Below are 21,459 nucleotides of genomic sequence, written 5' to 3' on the forward strand. Positions count from 1 at the left end.
TTCAATCCCCAGCACCATATTTAAAAAAAACCTAAATAAACAAAATAAAGGTATTGTATCCATTTACAACTAAAAATATTTTTTTTTAAAAAAGAAGTATTAACATTCCTTAGTAATAGTCTTTCAAATAATACTTGAAGTCAAAGTTGAGTTTTCCCACAAACCTGTACAAAAAGTCTTCATTGGGTGATCACCCCATGAGGGTTCAGGTTGTTCCTGGCCTCTCATGTGCTCGGTGTCTGCCTGGCACAGTTTGGGTTCAGGAAAAATGTTTGTTAAATGACAGAATGAATGCACATTAAGGGATCTTAGAATTAATTTTGTCGTCCTTTAGCATGTGGAAATTCAAACAATGGTTAAATGCCTTGTCCAAGACCCTCAAACAATTGGAACTTTGGCTTTTTCATTCGGTTTAAAACATGTTAAAGTTTTAAGCACCACAATGCCAATATTTGACCATATAATTTACTGGCCAATACTGAGAATGAAATGGGGAGCTGGCAATAATTATACTAGTACAACAAGCATGAACCAGGACTGTACTATGCAAACTAAGACAAATGATCACCCTGAACTTAAGGAATGAGACATAAATAATAATAATACAAGTAAACATTCACCAGACACCTGCTAGGTTCCAGGGCCTTCTTGATAATCTTCATAGCAACCCTCAGAAGTAGGCTGAATTAATATTTCCATTTAACAGATGAGGAAACTAAGACATTAAATAACTGAAAGATTAAACATCTCTATAATAGTAACGAAGGGGAAGAGCTAGGATGGATCCAGAGCTGAGCAAACAACTCTTGCAGGTATTTTAAATTGATCATTCCCAGCAAGTTGTGTTTAAGTAAGCCAACATTTTAAACGTGAGAGATTTCACATAAAAACACGGATTTCTAGCTTTTCTCAGAAACATCAGGAGGCCTAGCAACACTGGTCAGTGTTCCTGCTGGGAGTCAGTCACAGGAACTGAGTGGAGCTGTCCACCTGGGAGGGGTGTGGGCACACCAGCTTGCCAGAGTCTCCACCCACTCTTTTTGCACCACACACACACACACACACACACACACACACACACACACACCACACGCACACACACACTGAGGTGGGATGAGAGTGCCCATGTATTATCACACTTGCACTGACATTTTTCTAAGTGGGAAAGCATTCATTAGTATGTTAGTATTTATTAATAATGATCAGAGGGCTACAGCTATTTTAAAACACACACACATGCACACACAGTAGAGTGGGGTGGAGGGGTTCACTGCCCTGTACCCATGGTGTCCTTGTGACACGCTGCATTCCTTTCATGAGACATGTTTGAAAAGCACTACAATATGACTAAGAAAACATGACACGTCTCATAATGAGCTTTTTGCTTTACTCAACTGGCAAATTCCTTCCCTGACTTCAAGGACGATTTTATTTGGTTCCAAAAGCACAGCACGCTTTTGGCACTGTTGAAAGTCATACGAATTTAGAATCTTTTTTGTTTAGGAGCCTTAAATTTCTTCCTTACACCATCGCCAAAGATCAAACACTTGCTGACCTTTGCAAGTTTGGGGCGTCGGGGACGTTGCCCCTACCTTCTCTGTAAGGTACTTCAGTGGAGGTCTTGGGAGAGCAGCTCTGGAATTTAGACCTACCCAGGTTCAAATCCAGGCGTGGACTCTTGAGTTCTGGGACTGCCTCACTTCTGCAAGCTTCGATGAGGGGCGGACACTAATAAGATACGACTCCAGGGTTTCTGGGAGGATTAAGGGAGAAGATGAGACCCCTGTACCTGGTGAACACTCAGTAAGAGCAGGCTGCCATTGCTCCTTGATATTTAAGCAAGAGGATCTCTTTGTGTTTCACAGCAGAAAGCCTGGGAACCAGGCTTAGCAGACACTGCAATTTGGATAAAAGAAACGATAAGAGGAAATTAGGCCAAGGACTCAAGTGTTTAAACTACTCTTCAGAAGAATTAAAAGAAAAATAAACCCATGTCCAGATGTGCAGTCCACTCCCCCTATTCCCGTGGGTGCCTAGTCCCTTGAAACTAGTACTTGTTTCTTTGAACTTCTAGACTTCTCCTCAGGTCTCCCTGGAAAGGGAGATATAAAGAGAAAAGGAGGGTGTGTGGGGAAAAAGGGGTGATTTCTGAGGGCCAGGCTCATTGGGCGTGCTCCCTCCCGGCCACATACTGGTTATGAAGAAAGCAACTCCAAGGGCAGCCCTAAGAAGATGAGGTCACACAACAGGCAGCTGGAAGGGAGCATGTGGAAGGAGGTGGGGCAGCACCCACACCCCTCAGCTGGGCAGATGCAGGGACAGGAGTCTGTGTGGAACCTTCACTGGGATTCAGGCAGCAAGGGGGCAGATCCCGCCTGGGAGCTCAGGTTCCAGGTCTACCTTTTACAATTTAAATGACCTCAGGGGCTCACTGTTTTCTCATCTGTGAGCTGAATTATGAAGTGAAACACACACACACACACACACACACACACACACACACCCCGCCACACACACACACTGCCTCCGTTTGGGTTGCTGGGGAGATCTACAGGAATACTGAGAGATTCTTTTAGGGGTCTGTGTCTCCATCAGTTCCAGAGCTTTGTCTCCCCAGTGCTGAGCATACATCAGGTGCTCAGTATATGCACACTGAACTGTGTAGAACTAGGGAAGGTGCGGAGGCTGCCCGTATTCTATGTGTAGATTGCAAACTCCTTTAAAACCACATCTAGGGCTGGGATTGTGGCTCAGTGGTAGAGCGCTTGCCTAGCATGTGAGAGGCACTGGGTTCGATTCTCAGCACCACATAGAAATAAATGAATAAAATAAAGGTCCATCAACATCTAAAAAAATTTAAAAATTAAAAAAAAAAACCACATCTTCACATGGACGATGTGTGAGTGGGAATAAAGAAAACATGAAATTATCTGTTGTGTGAGGAAGTTGGTATTTATGGGTAACTTTTATAGTATAATGTTACTTGAGTAAATAAAACTGAGGCAGAGGAATTGGAGGAAGGATTTTAAGATATTCAAAGGAACCAAATCTCACTATATTTCCCACAGGACCCAACTAGGTGCTCAGTAAGTGGTACGCTGAACAAGCTTTGCCCTGCTCAGCCATAGAGGATCACTCACAGGGCACCCGACCACCAACACCACCATTTTGACGTCACCAGGACCTACAATAACATACCAGACTTGACCTACGAGGGAATGTAGTTGAGGGTTTCACCCAAGTTATTTCTCTTTCACCAGCTTTTCACTTCCTTTTCCTGATTTTTTTTTTCTCTATATCTTTTCAGGATCATATAAGAGAAAGTTCCGCTCTTAGAACCATCTCTTTTCCTCCCTAATGTTAATTAAAAATTAGCTGGGCATTTCAGCACACACCTCTAATCCCAGTGACCTGATAGCCTGAGGCAGGATGATCACAGGTTCAAGGCCAGCCTGGGCAGTTTAGTGAGACCTTGTTTCAAAATAAAAAATAAAAAGGGTTGGGGATGTAGCTCAGTGGTAGCATGTTATGCCTAGCATGCATGACCCCTACATTCAATTTCAGCACTGAAAAACAAAAAAAGTAGGGGGTGGGGAGGAAAAAAAAGAAAAAAAAAAGATATAAAGAAAGAATTAAAAGGGTTTAGGATGTAGCTCTGTGGAAGGGTGTCCCTGGGTTCCATCCCACCAGCACCTAAAAAAACCTGACCAACCAAACAAACAAACAAAAAAATCTACCAATTAGATTTAAAGTTGGGTTTGAATTCCTGCTCTTAACCGAGTCATCTGACCCCTCCATCCCTCAGAGTCATCATTTCATCAGTGGAGAAAATGTTCCTCATGTTGATCACACATAATAATTACTGAGCACTTTGCAGGTGCCAGGAGCTGTGCCTGGCACTGCCCCTGGGGGTCTGGAGGATGGCTGAGATCATGGGTGGGAAGGCCACAGCGCACTGTTCCATGCAGAGTGAGCTCATGGAAGTAAGAGCCCAAGTAGGGTGGCTCTTTTGCAGGAGAATTTGGCAGCATTTATCAAAAGCTTTTAATAGCACAAACTCTTTGACCCCAGAATTCACTTCTTAGCAATTTAACTTAAGGAAATAATTAAGAATTTCTACCAAGGGCTGGGGATGTGGCTCAGGCGGTAGCACGCTCGCCTAGCATGCGTGCGGCCTGGGTTCGATCCTCAGCACCACATACAAAGAAAGATGTTGTGTCTGCCGATAACTAAAAAATAAATATTAAAAAAAAAAAGAATTTCTACCAAGATTTAACTATTCAGCATGATTTTAATAGCAATGATTTGTGGGAAAACCAAAGTCCAACAATATAGCGTCCACTGAGTACACTGAACTAGATCCCCAGCCCTGCATTCATGTTTTTAAACTTGAGTGTCCAAAGTACCTGGGGAGATTGTTTACAATGCCGGTACCCAAGTCCACCTCAACCCTATCAAATTAGCATCTCAGGGAGAGCGGATGTCTGGATTATAAAGAAGAGTCCCCAGCAGTTCTGAGGCAAGCAAGAGTTACAGACTACTGTGCACCCCCAAGTGTGAACACTGGTAATCGCTGATTCATGGGATGGCTGTGTGTTTTTATTTTCTTTGTATTTTCTGTCATTAAAAAGAATCTGTACATGTGTCTAACTTTTGTTTCAAACTTCATCTATGTGGGTTTTGCCCATCTGTGCAGAGTTCTACAACTAAGGGGAAAGAGGGAGGGGAGGAGTGAACCCAGAGGCTCTGAGGAGGACCTAAAGGTACATGAGACCAGTGACTCAATCCTGGCCAAGTCACTGTCAACAAAAAGCTAGAAGTTTTGCAAAGTTCTGTCTTGGATAAGTTCACAAATGTTTGTTGACATCAATAATATATTATTTATAATGATTATAAATAATTAATATTTGTGGAAGACCATGCAGGAAACTGCATGTCCATCCCTGGACTGCAGCCCCTGCTCTCCAACTCACTACGTGATCCCAGTTGAGACTCTCCTAGGCTGGGTAAGGTAGCACAGGCCTTTTCTATGATTGAATGATCATACTAATGATATACTTACCACTATAGCTCAGTGGTAAGTACGTGCTTAGCATGCTTGAAGCCCTGAGTTCAATACCCAGCACCCAAAAGAGCTGGGGCAGTTCACAGGTATTGAGTCAGGTCAAACCACTTTCCCATCCTGCATTAGGATCCCTGCCAATCTTCAGGGCTTCATCCTGCCAGGAAACATACAGGATGATTACAACCATGAGAATGAGACATAACTTAAAAGTCCAAAGGGCAAGTTATGTATGTCCAGACAACAGAATCCTACAGTCCAGAGAAACGTTGAGTGGAAATACATGGATTACGAATCAACAAAAGAAACATGAAACCTCTATGTTAAGTTTTTTTATAGGAAAAGACAAAGGGAGGGAGAGGAGAGGCAATCTGGAAGGCTATTCTCCAAAATGTTAATAGTGATTGTTTCTTAGTTAGTGCTGAAATTTCAGGCACAGGTTGAGTATCCCTTATCCAAAATACTTGGGACTGGAAGTATTTCAGATTTTTGGTTTTTCAGGATTTTGGAATATTTGCATATATTACATAATGAAATATCTTGGGAATGGGACCCAAGTCTAAATGCAAAATACATTTGTGTTTCATAAGTTTTTGGCAGTATTTTTAGAGAGCCTCTGTTTTGACTGCGACCCCTCACATGAGGTTATGTGTGGAATTTTCCACAGTGGCATTATGTCAGTGCTCAAAAAATTTCAGATTTTGGAGCATTTCAGATTTCATATATATATTATTTTTTGGTTTAGGAATGTTTACCTTGCATTTTGTTTTTTGGAGGTGTGGGTAACTCTTCTATTGTTTGAATTGTATGTTGTAAGTAGGTATCATTTTTATAATCATATAAATGTATTCTTATCTTGAAAACATTTATATGTTTATTTTTCAGGCTTTAAATTTTATTTCTTTATTTTTGTCTTTTCGCAGCCTCCCTCCAGTTGACTAAGTGCAGCTCCATGGATGTTAAGGTGGGGGAGGGGAAAAGCACTAGTCCAATAGAGAAAGTGGCTCCTTTATGGGGTAATGATGGAAAGTACAAACCCAGTCTGGCCACCCGAGGTTGGGGTAAACCTGTCTTACCTCTTAGCGCTTTGCAAAACTTAACAAAAAGGCCAAAGTTATGGAGAAAGATGGAGGATAAAAAGATGCTTCCCAAATAAGATTTTAAAATGAACAACAAAGGGGAAAAGTACCTGCAGCAAATATGGAAAGAAGGTCACAAAAATGAGAAAGAGACAGAGACCATGATCATTCTAAGATGTTAAGCCCAGATTAGACAAACCAGGAAGGTCATAATCAGACAGTTCATGAGGAAGAACTAACTGTTCACAACAAACCTTTGGAGAATGTTTACAAGCATTTTAGACACTGTAATTTTTGTCTGGATCAAACCATTGGCCACACACGTGTGTGTTCAGTTTGGGAAAATATAGAGAGCTGAACACTTGTGATGTGTCTGTTTTTCAGTATTTGTATTATATACCACAAATTAAAATGTCATTATTTACTTATTTTGTGATGCTGGAGACCAAATCCAGGGCCTGGTGCATGCTAGACAAACACATTACCACTGAGGTACATCCTGAGTCCCTAAGAATTGAATTATTGAAGTATTGCAAAGTTCTGTCTTGGATTAAGCAGTAAGTTCACAAATGTTTGTTGACATTAATAGTATATTATTTATAGTGATTATAAATAATTAATATTTGTGGAGGACCATGCAGGAAACTGCATGTCCATCCCTGACTGCAGCCCCTGCTCTCTCACTCACTACGTGATCCCGGTTGAGACTCTGGCTGAAGCTCCTTTTCTGTGATTGAATGATCACACTAATTCCTTCTTTTCACAGATAAAGGAGCAAGAGGCTGTATTGAGTGGGCCGTTGGTGGAGAAGGGGCAGGCGGCGGACTGCAGCCACACAGCCACCTTTTGCTGGTGTGGGCCTTGAGTGCGTCTTCTGGGAAACCCCTCTGAGGTGTTTAAGCCTGCAAAAGGGACTGTAGAGGAGAGGGTCCCCTCCCAGGGTGGCTCTGAGGCTCTACACACTTGGGCCAATTCCAGGATGGTTTTAGGGCAGGACAGAGTCGTGGCTGCAGTCACGTGACTGGAGAGCAAGGCCTGACAGATCTCCTTTAGGCAATGCATTAAATAAGGGCCTTGGAGAAAGAAAGTAGAGTAGGGGGACCTCTTGCCAACCTGAAAGAAGACATCAGGTCAGGAGAACATCCTGTGACTTGCTACTCTCTGATCCTTTAACCATAGCAACTTCTTCTGAGTTAAAATACCCGTTTCTGTTCCCCACAGCCTCAACCACAGCAGCCCTTCCTTAGTTAGTTTTACCCTTACCCCTAGCAAAGGCTGGCGCCTCCAAAGCACACCTCTACCCAAAGTGCTTCCTCTTTCCAATGGCCAAGTCAAAACTACCAGCTGAGAGCGGGGCGCTGTGGCTCATGCTTGTAATCCCAGTGGCTTGGGAGGCTGAGACAGAAGGATTTCGAGTTCAAAACCTCAGCAATAGTGAGGCACTAAGCAACTCAGTGAGACCTTGTCTCTAAAATACAACATAGGCCTGGGGATGAGGCTTGGTGGTCGAGTGAGTTCAATCCCTGGTACCCAAAACAAACAAACAAAAACTACCAGGTGAGACCACTCCTCTTAAACAGGAAGTGAGATGATGCACTTGTGATTGGCTTATTACATCCAAAGCATAAAGAAAGAGCTTGATTGGTCCACATCAGCAGTCCTCATTAAAACAGACCCTGCCAATCTGCTGAGCCAGTAGATAAAACAATAAGCAGTGAACCACAGCTCCCCACCAGTCCATCACTAAAGGAAACAAACCATAGTCAGAGTGTACTGTGAGGCTAAGCTATGATGTTTGGAGAGTTAGGTATTATATATATATTTAAAACTGGGGATTGACCCAGGGTTGCTTAACCACTAAGCTACATTCCAGCCCTTTTAAAAATTTTTTATGTTGGATAGGGTCTTGCTTAGGTCCTTACTAAATTGCTCAGACTGGTTTTGAACCTGTGATCCTCCTACCTCAGCCTCCCTAACCACTGGGATTACAGGCGGGCTTCTTAAATACATTGTGACTTACATTTTCAATTTACAATGGATTTCTTAGGACAAAACCCCATCATAACTTGAAAAGCATCTATATCATTACATCAATCTTGGAAATATTGTGAGAAGTAAAAAATGGTAAATTGCTTTAGTTTTTTTTTTTTTTTCCTTTTGCTTCAGTTTTTGATTGCTGGTAATTTAAAACATTTTGTGTAGGCTTATGGGACATTGTATTTGTTCTTCCTGAATTCTGTTCATAATCTTTATATTGTTACCTATTTGGATATAGGTGCCTAAAAATTACTGGAGTTTTCTCATTAGTTTATATGAGCTAGTTGCCATGTAAATTATAGATTTCTTTCCCCTCTTTGATGTCCTTTTAAAATTTTATTTGGACCCTCTTTGGTCACTAATGACAGTTCTCCTACTAAGGGTAACCAATCTTCTATGAATAACACAGATCAGTTTTGTTGGATTTATGGTATTTTATACAGATGGGGGTCATATACTATGAACTGGCATCTGGCTCAATGTATTTGTGAGCTTCATCCATTCTGTCATAGGTGTTTATAAATTATTCATTCTCATTGCTCTATGGTATGATATTCAATTGTGTGAAGATCCCATAATTCATCTATTCTACTCTTGATGGCCATTTGAGTAGTTTTCAATTTGGGGCTAAGTTTTAGTTTTGCCTATTAAGAGTAATGCTGCTCACAACGCACAATAGCTAAACTGTGGAACCAACCTAGATGCCCTTCAGTAATGAATGGATAAAGAAAGTGTGATATACACACACAATGGAATATTACTCAGCATTAAAAGAGAATAAAATCATGGCATTTGCAGGTAAATGGAAGGAGTTGGAGAATATAATGCTAAGTGAAGTTAGTCAATCCCAAAAAACCAAATGCTGAATGTTTTCTCTGATATAAGGAGGCTGTACTCAGATAGGGCAAAGGGGAGGGAGTGGGAGGGAGGGGGCAAGGGGGTTAAAAAAAGATGGTGGAATGACATGGACATCACTACCCTAAGTACATGTGTGAAGAAGACACGAATGGTGTGAATATACTTTGTATACAAGCAGAAGGATCACAAGGATGAGGCCAGTCTCAACAACTTAGTGAGGTCCTTAACAAAATAGGAAGGAATGGGGATGTGGCTTAGTGGTAAGGTACCTTTGGGTTCAATCCCCAGTGCCCCTATAAGCCCCTGTAAAAACAAACAAACAAATAAAAAGGAAAAAAAAGGCCAAGCTGTTTTTTTATTTTTTTTGGGGGGGGGGGAATACTGGGAATTGAACCCAGCAGTCCTTCCCCAATCCTAATTTTAATTTTTTTTTAATTTTGTGACAGGATCTCACTAAATTATTGAGGGTCTTACAAGTTACTGAGGCTGACTTTGAACTTTACATCCTCCTGTCCCAGCTGAGTTTGAGATTTTGTCTGAAAACAAACAATAAAAAGGGCTGGTGATGTAGCTCAGTGGTAAAGTGGCCCCTGCCCAATCCCAGTACAAAAAGGAAAAAATATATATCCAAAATATCTCTTGGGTGTTTTATTTTTGCAAGGGGAGGCGAGATACTGAGGATTGAACCCAGGGGCACTTAACCTCTGAGCCACATCCTCAGCCCTTTTTTGTATTTTATTTAGAGACAGGGTCTCGCCAAGTTGCTTAGGGCCTCACTAAATTACTGAGGCTGGCCTTGAACTTGCAATTCTCCTGCTTTAGCCTCCGGAGCTGCTGGGATTATAAGTGTGCGATACGACGCCTGGTTTGGGTGTGATTTGGGTATTAGGTTATGTAGGAGAATATTTTTAGTTGATACATGGTTAAAAAGGTATGAAATGTCATGTGTACAACTAACTTTCAGAGTTTTATTAGATACCTACCCCTACACACACACACACACACACACACACATGCACACACATACAAATATTAAGGTAAATGTGGCAAAATGTTAACAGTTGTGCTTCTGGGTGAAGACTATCCCGTTGCTTGGGTTTTTTTTTTTTTTTTTAACCTTTTTCAATGATTGAGAAAGAGTATTGTCTTATATATAATCCTCTGGGATTGTTTTCCTGGCCTGATGTCATATCTTTAAGAGTCGCTCAAGTTGGTGCATGCAGCTGAGGTTCACTCTTTGACTCCTGCATTGCATTTCATCAGGTGTCTATAATTTATGTGTCCGCATTTCTTTTGATGTACATTCTTCATTTTGGCTTTGTTCTGCTATTACAAACAGGGCTTCAAAGCTATTTCCAAACCACCAATGCTCCTTGAGTCCTTCAGAAATGAGGTTGAGCACCTCTGGGGTCATGCCAACACTCCGTACTCAGGGACCAGAGTGACAGCAGAGCCGTTTCCTGTCAGGCCGTTCCTCCTGGCCAGGCTAGTCTGACTTGTTCTCTTTGCTGTCTGACAGATTCCTGTTTCCAGCTCTGAGATTTCAGAGCCCACCTATGGCTTCTCTTTGAGGGAACTTAAAATCGCACCTAAAAATGAAATTGGTGAACATTGGACTAGTTTCTTGTAGATTTTGGAGGGTTGGCTCTCAGAAGACAAGGTGCAGCAGGAGGGCAGGAACCTGGCCTGACTAGTTCACGTGGCACTCTCAGGACCAAACACCATGCCTGGCAGTTGTCAGTGGTCAGGGAGAAAACAGGACCAAGGAAAAGAGTCCACTAACGGACGAGCCAGGACTGGGCATGTGCCTTGGTCGAACTGTGTGCATTTCATCTTATAAGATCGCCCTGTCGTCATGGGACCTTTCTTGGACTTATTTCATGCTCTGACATTAGTCATCTATTTGCCACTTAGGCTATCACTTAAATTCTCCACCGTGTAGTTTCCATTTTGTTTTGCTGCTATGAATAGCACTTTTATGAACATATTTTTCCTCTTTCAGATTAATGCCTTATAAATTCTCTAAAGTGGAATTATGAATTCAAAGGATATAAAATCTCGCAAATCGGTTATATATTGCCCAAGAGATTGAATCTTGAAAATTGAACTAATTTACAGTGCCCTAGTTATATCTACTGATTTCCAAACAGTTCTGCTTAGTTTTTCTGTTTTTACTATTTTTTTTCCGGGGGGGGGTGGTTACTGGGAATTGAACTTGGGCACTCAACCACTGAGCCACATCCCCAGCCCTATTTTGTATTTTATTTAGAGACAAAGTCTTATTGAGTTGCTTAGAGCCTTGCTTTTGCTGAGGCTGGCTTTAAACTCACAATCTTCTGCCCCAGCCTTCCGAGCCGCTGGGATTACAGGCATTCGCCACCGCACCCATCTGTTCTTACTAGTTTAAGTATTTAATTTCTTGGGATCTTTGCACCTTCTATGCAACATTTGACAGCTGAATTTCCTCAAGTGTGATCAGCTGTAACTTGAAATTAAATTTTCTTTTTTCGGTGCTGGGGATGAACCGAGAGCCTCACACAAACATTAAGCTCAAGTGGCAAAACTGAACCACACCACTCCTCAAGTTTTCTAATTGTAGACCAGTTGTCTCAATAATATTTAAAAGTAGATTTCTCTTTCCCTATATGTGTAATATGAATTGTAATGAATTCTGCTGTCATATATAAATAAAAAATTAATTTAAAAAAAGGAAAAAAAAGATTTCTTTTTCCATTAGGCTGTTGTTTTAGTATATAGCACATTGAGTTTTTATATCAGTTTAAATCTACTTCTGGAATTTCTTCTAGTCCATTGGACTTTATCTACTGTTTATTTTAACTCAATGCCATGTGTTTTCCATGATTGGGACACCATCTAAAACTTGAAAGATCAACTCTCCTCATTGCCTTTCTATTTAAAAACAACAACAAAAACCAACAAAACAAAACAAAACAAAAATAACTTATTTGGAACTCTTGTCTGCTTTATTTTTGTTTTTCCATCTCAACAAATATTTACTAGTTGCCTCCATGCCAAGGGTACTGAACCTGTGGTGTAGGGATTAAAAGGTCCTGCCCAGGGTCTGAGGATGTAGCTCGGGGTGAAGCATACTATGCCGGAGGCCCTGGGTTTGATCCCAGGCACTCTCCACAAAAATAAAACAAAACAAAACAAAAAAACCCAAAACCAAAGCCCCTGCTCAGGCAGTGCTTTTAATTCAGAAAGGGAGGAAGTGGCCTCACCAGGGAGGAGCTTGAGGAGCTCAGGAGAGAAAGGCTCCTTCCAGCTGAGGGCAACTGGGCATCCTCCAGTGTGACTGCTCAGGTGTGAGCCAGGTGAGGCCTCTGTAAGGGAAGGCCAGGGTGCAGAGACAGACCTGTGGGAAGCTGGTGCTTCTGGAAGGGGAAAAAACAGGCACAGAGGCTTCACTGGACAGCACATGGGGCACTGTGGGTAACAGCAAGTAGCTCAGTTAAGACTCATGCAAAGGGGTTGAAAAGAAAGGGAGGATCTGCCGGGCGTGGTGGTGCACGCCTGTCATCCCAGCAGCTCAGGAGGCTGATGCAGGAGGATCGTGAGTTCAAAGCCAGCCTCAGCAAAGGTGAGGCGCAAAGCAATTCAGTGAGACCCTGTCTCTAAATAAAATACTAAATAGGGCTGGGGGTGAGGCTTGATGGTCAAGTGCCCCTGAATTCAATCCATGGCACCCTCCCGCCCCCCAAAAAAGGAAAAAAAGGGCTGTGGATATGGCACAGTGGTTAAGCACTTGGTACCAAAAAAAAAAAAAAAGTGGGTTTGGCGGGCAGAAGCCTGGCTGAGAAAGGCTTTGAATTCATTCAACAAGTTTAAAACTTATAAAGCTGCCTTTTAGGATCATGAACTAGGCAGCAATGGCAGCTCTGGACTGAGGATGGAGAGGAAGCTGGAGGGAGAAACCATGGATGCAAACGGCATCACAAGAACTAGAGGACAGAATGTCCATCAGCTGGGTGCAGTGGCACACACCTGTTATCCAGCTATTTGGGAGGCTGAGGCAGGAGGATCTCAAGTTTGAGACCAGCCTTCACAACTTAGTGAGGCCCTAAGTAACTCAGTGAGACTCTGTCTCTAAATAAAACACAAAATAGGGCTGGGGATGTGGCTCAGTGGTTGAGTACCCCTGAATTCATTCCCCACTACCAAAAAATAAAAATAAATAAAAATAAAAAGGGCTGGGGATGTAGATCAGTGGAAGAGCACCCCTGGGTCCAACACCCAGTACTGCCCCCCAAATTAGTTACAGTTAGGACTTTGTACATTGAGTATGTGTTTGGTCATATTTGAGTCCCTCTATGTTGACAGTCTCTCTTCTTAATAATAATAAAAATGACAATAATTTAATATTATTTCCTAAGAAATGAGTCTGTGCCTAGTATTGTACTGGCTACATCTTTCAGACATACTTATCTCATTTGTATGTAATTCTCACAGGAACCCTACAAGGGGAACATTATTGTTCCCATAAGTATCCTAAATGAAGACTACCTGAGGTCCCATAGCTGATAAGTGGCATTAATCTTGTTCCCTTGAATTCTGCCCCTATTTATGGAGGGGAACACGCCAGCCACACCCTCACTCCTGCCTCAGTCTACAGGAAAGAGGACCCATCAGTGATAGCCACTTCACACTACCCTCCCAACACCTTGGGGACAACAGGGAAGCCTGGGGAACTCTGTTTCCTTCATTTCCCTTTAGAAGGACCCAGCCCCCATAGATGTGTTTCACCACTTCTTTTTGAGATGAGAGAAAAGAGCCCTCAGTCCCATTCTGGGATTTGTCGCTGGGGGTGATGTCTATGTGTTTGTCTTCCTTCAATTCAGGGGAACACAAGGGGTAATGACCAGGACCCCTGAGTGTCCTCAGGATCCTAGAATCCTGAAGGAAAGGGCAGTGGTAGCCAGGGAGAAGGGAGAGGAGGGCCTGCAGGCCGAGGGAGCGCGAGGGCAAAGGCCTGGTGGTGCGGGAGGAGGGCCAGGCAGGACAGGGCAGAAGGCGCCGAAGGGAGCAAAGGCGCAGGGGCCGAGGTTTCAGCTTCTTCCTGCAACAAAGCAGGAGAACAGAATGCGCACTCAGAGGACCACAGTGGGGAAGGGGCAGGGCCGGGGTGGGCAGAAAGTGTGGACCAAGCAGAACGAGTGGGAGGGTCTGTGCTAGAAGGGTGCAGCGCCTGGGAGAAGGGACAGAGTTCCCAGGAGAGGAGGAAGAGCAGGAATGAACCAGAGCTGGACCAACTCCATCTGTTTCCTAAGAGGCTGTGGCAAGCTGACCCCGGGATTGGCCTGGGCAGCAGATGCCACCTTACAGCCTTCTACTGGCCTGCTGTTTACTGACCCATCCCCTAGCTGAGGAGTACCTAGGATTTGCAGTGCCCAGGTTGGGTTCCAAGAGCTGTATCACCACTCCAGTGGCCCACCCCAACCAGAATTATAGGACCTAATCCTGGGAAAGGGGTCCTCCCATCCCATGCAGGACTAAACAGGAAGACACACTTCCTGTCAGCAATGCCTGGCCCTCCAAGTCCAGGGACCCCCCACTGGAGCTGCAGGGGTTGGTAGGCTCAAAGGAGGGACAGGCCTTGACCATCTGTCAGCACTGCACACTCTCAGTAAACACACTGAACAAATGAATGAGCTTGTGACCCTCTGGCCTCAGGGAAGCTGGGGTGCCAGGCTGGGGAACCGTGAGTCCCTCCCTATGTACTTGTTTATTGACATCACCTCGGAAGGGGCACTACAGTGACCCTGAGCACACTGAGGTGGGCAAGATCCCTGAGTCCTGGGCCCACTGGGACATGGGGGAGCAAAATGCCCAAACAGTTGCCCTGTAACTCAGGGCTGCTCACTCCACCCTCCTCATCAGGATCCCTCTCAGAAGGACACAGGAGAGGGTGTCCTACAGGACTTGGAGCTACAGAGAAAATTTCCAGCCTTCCCTAATATATGCCCCGGGGCTTCATCTGATCTGGTACTAAAGGGTTCAGCCTCTCTGGCCTCACCTGCATTGGAATCCCATTTTTCCCACTTTCTAATGGTGTGGTCATGAGCAAAGTCACTGCTCAACTCTTGACTCTCAGGACATAAAGGGCAAGAGACGCTCATGGGGCTGTGAGAGGTGAGGAGCAGCTGCTGGAAAGCACTAGGCCCGTCTGGGCCTCCACTGCTGTGGTCATACCTCCATTTTTTTTTTTTTTTGGTATCGGGAATTGAACTCAGGGGTACTAGACCACTGAGTCACATCCCAGCCCTATTGTGTATTTTACTTAGAGACAGGGTCTTACTGAGTTGCTTAGTGCCTTGCGGTTGCTGAGGCTGGCTTTGAACTTGAGATCCTCCTGTCTCAGCCTCCTGAGCTGCTGGGATTATAGGCGTGCGCCACTGTGCCCAACCCCAGCCCTTTTTTGTATTTCATTTAAAGAGAGGGTTTCACTGAGTTGCTTAGGGCCTAAGTTGCTGAGTCTGGCTTTGAACTCATGACCCTCCTGCCTCCGCCTCCCGAGTTACTGGGACTGCAGGCATGTGCTATGGTGCCCGGCCTCATCTCTCCTTTTTAATGCATAAATCAATGATGGATTCAAATGAAGACTCTCCTGGGAAGTTCACAGCATTCTCATCTCATCTGACCAAGTCATGGGATCATGTGGGATCGGAGAGCCAAGACTTCTCTGGTCTAAGCAAATGGACATCCAAACCCAGGCTTCCTCCTCCCACACCTGTATCCAGGGGAGAGCAGGGATCCAGAGCACAGTGAGATGGGGCACTCCAGGCCCTGGCAGCTCACCGAGGGCCAGCAGCTGCAGCAAGGAAAAGTGAGTTTTTCGGGGAAAGAAGAAGGCTCTGAACTCTGATTCCTGGGGGGAGCCAGCTGGAGGTGTGGGGAGCTTTTCTGGCTGGCTCTGGCGGCAGCTGCAAGTACCAGAGGCTTGTCACCCAATTGCTCTTAGAAGTAACATCCCTCCCTGTCCTTTGGACCAATGTCCTTCCTCATGGGAGGATTCCTCAAGGTCTTCTCATTTCACAACTAGGAGAGCAGATCCCCCTTTCCAATCCCTACCTCGTTCTTCTGTTCCAAAACTGCCAGCGCCTCTCCAGAGTTCCCACAGCCAGCCTGCAAGTTGCCTCCCCATTTTGGCCTCCCAGGAACCTGGCCAGTTTCTTTCAGGAGCCCAGCAAGCTTCCACATTATCCCCAGGAGAGCCCGGGCCACCTTTCTGGTCTCCCCTCTGCTCCTATCCCTGCTCTGCAAAGCCTGGCCCACCCGACCTCTCTCTAGAGAGCCTCACTCCTTGAAGAGAGCTCTTTCTCTCTCTGGCTCTAGCCATTAAGCACTCCTGCCCCAGCCTTTCACTTCCTAGTTGCATGACTCAAATAAACTATCAGATCCCTCTTCGTCTCCATTTCCTCCTCTGCAAAAACGGTCTAACAATACCTATCTCCTAGGGTGAATTCAGAATTAAATGAGAAATGGCACCCTGAGCCTTTTTGCATGGCTGTGAGCCATGAGCGGGCACCCACCAGTGGAATCCCACCTCTCCATCCTGTTAAATGTTTTCCGTTTCATTCTCCCACAAGGGATGCATCTTACACTCTTCTCTCCCTCCCTCCCGAAGTCCCTGGCTCAGTGCTGAGCAAACTGAATGCTCCAAAAGTGCAGTAATACATCAATTAACTCAGAGGACGCCTCCAGAAACAAGCTCTGTGGGGCACTCTCAGGGGTGGAAAAAAGATGGACCCTGTCACTGCACACCAAGAAGGCCCTGAAACCCCTTGGCCCCAAAAGGCTCCCTGTTGGTGGTCAGGAAACCGCCCACATAGCCCCTCCCTGGGGCGTTTTCACCACCACGCTGGACTGCCAAGCAAACCACCTCCCACAGCATTTCCTGGGGCTCCCAATGCTGGTGGATTTCTCCTGGGGCTCACCTGATTCATCAGGTGAGAAAGATGAGAGCTCTTCGGGAAGGAATTCAGCCAGGAAGCTCTGCACAGGCTTCCCAGAGGAGGGACAAATGGCAGTTGGCAGGGTGGGGTCAGAAGCACCCCAGGCAGAGGGGGAAGATGTGTACAGAAGCAACAAGAAAGTTAGGCCGCAACTTCATTCACTTCCTGCTCAACTGCTCCAATGGGAACCCCGACCCTCCCACCCATGTCCTCCCAGACCTGGGCTTCCTCTGGTGGAGTGATCCATGCAGCCCAACCTCTGAGGCTGTGGGTACTGTGGTCCAGGGGCACAGTTGTGGGGACAGCATGGAGGATCAGAAACCAGTCAGGAGGCAAGGGGACCCACTCCTGGCCTCCTTGTTCTCCCTGACTGGGCCCCTCAGCAGGCACCTCCAGCTCCCTCTGCCCAAAGCTCCCTGGGGGAAAAGGCCGAGTCAGCACTCTGGCCACCACTCTCCCAGGGCTTGGCTTTACACAAGGGCCGGGCTCTGGGAATGGCCATCCTCTTCCTCCTCCCTCCCTCACAGAGGAGTGAGGCTCAGGAAGGAGTGCAGGGAGGCCTGTGCTCTGTGTGCTTTGTGTTTGTCCAGCCTGCAACTCCAGGTTGGTCTGGAATTCATGAGGGACTCTTCCTGGTGAGAATGTGGGTCGCCCTGGCCTGCCTTTCCTTCTCCTGGGCAGATGTGAGTCTTGGATGCCCGTGGCACACCAGGCCAGGCCAGGCCAGAGGTTTCAGGCTTTCCAGGGGCTGTCTGGTCCTTGCACAGAACTGCATTCACTGCTCTGACTGTCCCCTTTCACTCACCCCAACCCGGAATTAAATGGGAAACAAGAGTTGGTCCCAGCACCCAGCGCCTTTCACTCCTGTCAGCCCCCAAGATGTGGATCTTTTCCTTTAACTCCCATATTCTTGGCAATGGATCTGTCTATCCCCATATTTTGCTATCACCCTTGAAAAAGCAGCAGGAAGACAAGGGTACCATTTGGGGGTTTGTTTGGTTGGTTTTCAGTTGGTCGAGTTTTGGCATCTTTAGCAGCTCTTTTGCCGTTAAAGATCTGTCCACTCTGGAGGGGCGCCTGCTTGGCCAGGGCTGCCCAAACAGCATCTCTCTCTCTCTCTCTCTCTCTCTCTCTCTCTCTCTCTCTCTCTCTCTCACACACACACACACACACACACACACTCTCACACACAGGCACCCAGTCTGTCGTTTCATCTTCATGGCATAAAACTGTCCCCACAGAGCTCGACCGGAGCGTGGAGATGCTGCATGCCACAAGCTGTCCTTTAAGACCAAGTGTGGACAAGAAAATATAAACAGCCCCCTCCCCACCGAGACGCGAGACGAGCGAAAGAACCCTTGAGCCCGGATGGTGCGGGACCCCAGTAGCGCACCAGTCCTGGGACAGGGCGAAGGACTCGCTGGGGACCGCTGGGCCGAGCCCCTGGTTCCCCGGGCGCGCAGGGCCGGCCGGGTGGTCCGAGAGGCCGGGCGGGGGTCCCGCAGCCCGCCTTCTCCCAGGCGGCGGCCCCGGCTCCCCTCCCCCGCCGCCCGCCACATCTGGTTCCACTCAGGTCCTCCCCCACCTCCAAGCGCGCTCCTCCTCCCCTCTCCTCCCCCGCTCGCAGAAAAGCCGAGACGATTTTTAAAAACCCAGTCACACACACAGGCACACGCACACACGCTTCTGGGGAAAAGAGGGGGGAAAGGAGGGAAAAGTCTGGAGAGGCCCGTTTCCCGCGCCCGGCCCCCGAAGTTGGCCAAGTTGGCAGCGCCTTACCCGGGAGGGCGGCGGCGGCGGCGGCGGCGGCCCCGGGAGGGTTGAGGTGCAGGCCCCCCAGGAGCAGGGCGCATCGCAGCAGGTGACGAGGCCAGCGTGCGGGGGACTGAAGGATGGGCCCCATCCCCGCGGCGCTCAGTGGACGCGGGACCGAGGGCGCAGGGGGCGGTGCGCGGTGGCAGCCCTGGCGATGGCTGAGGTGGCTGAGGGGCTCACGTCCTCCTCCGGGTTGGGACGAAGTGATGCCTCCCGGGGAGGAGGAGGGAAGAGGCAGGCCGGGCGGAGGGAGGGCGGAGGGAGGAGCGCAGAACTCGGGAGGAGGGTTGGAGGGGCAGAGGGGAAGGGAAGCGGGCAGCGTGGGAGGGGAAGGGGAGGAGGCGTTGGGGCTGGGGACCAGGCTGCAGAGAAAGCGTCAGGAGGCAGAGAAGGGGGAGGAGGATCCGCGCGGTCAAGGAGGACCCCGGCGTGCGTTCTTTTTCTCCCGGTTTCCTAATCTCTCCCCGCCGCGCCTTCCCTCTCTTTTCTGTCCCGGCCTGGAGCCCCAGACGCTGCGTCACAACTCCCCAACTGGCGCGGGCGGAGAGGCAACTGCAAAACTTTCCGCAAACTTCACCGCGTGGCGGGACCTGGGCTGCGAAGCCCGGCCAGCCGAGGGCGGGGGCGAGTAGCTGACCCAGGTGGCTAGACCAGGCCGCCAGCACCCACTCCATCCCGGCCACACCAAGCCGCCAGCATCCCCTCCATCCCGCCTCCTTTTGCCAAAATTTCTAGCAGCCAAGCATCCGCTGCTTCTTTGCCTAGGACCACCCCTCCCCCGGTCTGGAGAAGGGGCGGAGCCCTGGGTCCCGCCACCAGGGCGAAGAATGGGGGAGGGGAAGTCAGGGCCCCAGTTAAGTCCGAAAACCAACAGTTATTGCCCGTCCTGTTTTAGCATTTATGTGACCCCTGTGTTATTGTCACTGGCTGAATAGAAATGTAGCGCCTTTGCTGGTTGGAGCCGCATCCAGAAACCTGGAGAAAATCTGTCCACTTGATGTCCCAGAAGACCGGCATCACTCCCACCAACTGGCCGGTAGCAAAGGACCAAATGGAAATTTCATAAACCGGGAAGACAATCCAGTTATTCAGTATTACGCAACAGGCCGCTGCAGCGCAGAGCACTGGATTGGGAGTCAGGGGCTGGAGGCCAGCCCCAGGTCTACTCATATTCCCTGAGCAACCCTAGAAAAATTGCCTGTGATCCCTGGGCTAAGAGCAGGACTGAGACATTTGGATGGAGATCCTAAATGCAAAGAAGACTCATGTTCTCCCACCCCAAGTAATCAAATAAATACACTATGAAACTGTAATATAAATTTTATTGTTTTTCTGGGCTGTCCACCGTGGTACTTTTTTGGAACAAACAAGTTGGGCTTTTCTTTTTTTTTCCTCCAGCAGTAGTAATCTTCCCCATCACTTAGCTCCTCCCATCTGTGCCAGCTGATTTTCTTGGCAAATAATCAGATCAGTGATTGCATGCCCCAAAGGCTGCACCCACCAAAGCACCCTACAGTGTCTTGGAAAGGCTCCACTAGCCACACTCTGGTCCTGAAAGACAGTCAGCAGCCACACCAAAAAACCTCTGGCTACACGGCTAGCTTGGGCAGCCCTGACAAGGCCAGGTGGCCTTCTGGAAACTGCTTCTTCAATGCCCCTTGGGATGTGTCTTCTTGGTGTGGCATGTCCTGTGACCCCCAGGGCCCTGCACGCGAATGGCTGTGCTGGGGCTGCCTCCAAGATCCTCCTCTTGGTCTTTCCTCTACCAGCCCTGTATCTGCAACAAATTTGAGGATTTGCCATCTTCAGCTGAGCCACCCTCTCCCTGTCTGAAGAGCACAAACTCAGGATCCTTCTGGAATGGGGCTGGATCCCCGCTTCTTGACCAGCCTGAATAGGTTTTGGCATTTGCCCACTGACAGGGCAGAAGCCAACTCCCTGACATCACCGGACTGTGATGTGGCTCCAGAGAGTCCACCACTTGCCAGCACGCGGTCCACTATGTGTCCAGCAAGAGGTGGGCTTGTTCCTGTCCCCCAAAGTCACTGAGCATGTGCTGCTCCCCTGTGCCAGCTGCTGGGAGACACAGATGGGCAGGCAAGCCACAGCCCTACCAGCTCCATTTGGTAAGGAAGTAGATGAAATTTTTGCCACATTCCAGGCAGAGAAGACTCTGCCCAAGGGCTGAGAAGCATGAACGAGCACTGCATGGGCCAGGACAGAGGTCAGTTCAAGCCACTGAGGCCCTGTTCCAGTCTCTGCGGAAGGGGGCACTTCCTGCTCCAGCGCAACAGCGTTCCTCACTGCTCATCATCTATCTGAGCACAAGACTCCGGCCACCATCTGCCTTTGATCTTGAGCTTGAAAGGCAGAGAGCAGGGCCACATCTGGACAATTCTGTGGAGAATCCAGCCCAGTTCCCTACTTCTTAAAGCTCCTAGGCAGGCTTGGTTGTCAACAGAACATGGCCACAGTTTGCAGGAGCCTTGTGTGTTGTGAGGGCTGGGGATTTTGAGGAACCCAGCACCCAGATCCTTATCTGTTTTCAAGAAAGGCCAGAATTCTCTGTGCCCATGCCCCCCACCCCCACCCCTACTCCCATGAAAGCTCAGCTGAATGCTCTTTACTGAGGGCT

At 47.3% G+C, this 21,459-nt stretch overlaps 1 protein-coding gene across 2 annotated transcripts in view; it reads right to left on the reverse strand.

Annotated features, from left to right (window-relative positions):
• Positions 1–19,414, reverse strand: part of Mrc2 (mannose receptor C-type 2) — a 55,812-nt gene extending 36,398 nt beyond the window's left edge. The window contains exon 1 of one of the 2 annotated variants that reach the window (XM_078041910.1): positions 18,789–19,414. In XM_078041910.1, coding sequence (XP_077898036.1) covers positions 18,789–18,912 — 124 coding nt within the window. In that variant the 5' untranslated portion in view covers positions 18,913–19,414. The remainder of the gene's footprint in view (positions 1–18,788) is intronic. The other variant, XM_078041911.1, reaches the window with a different exon arrangement.
• Positions 19,415–21,459: the final 2,045 nt, after the last annotated feature.

This window comes from Ictidomys tridecemlineatus, chromosome 3, assembly GCF_052094955.1.
Source record: "Ictidomys tridecemlineatus isolate mIctTri1 chromosome 3, mIctTri1.hap1, whole genome shotgun sequence".
Lineage (NCBI taxonomy): Eukaryota > Metazoa > Chordata > Mammalia > Rodentia > Sciuridae > Ictidomys > Ictidomys tridecemlineatus.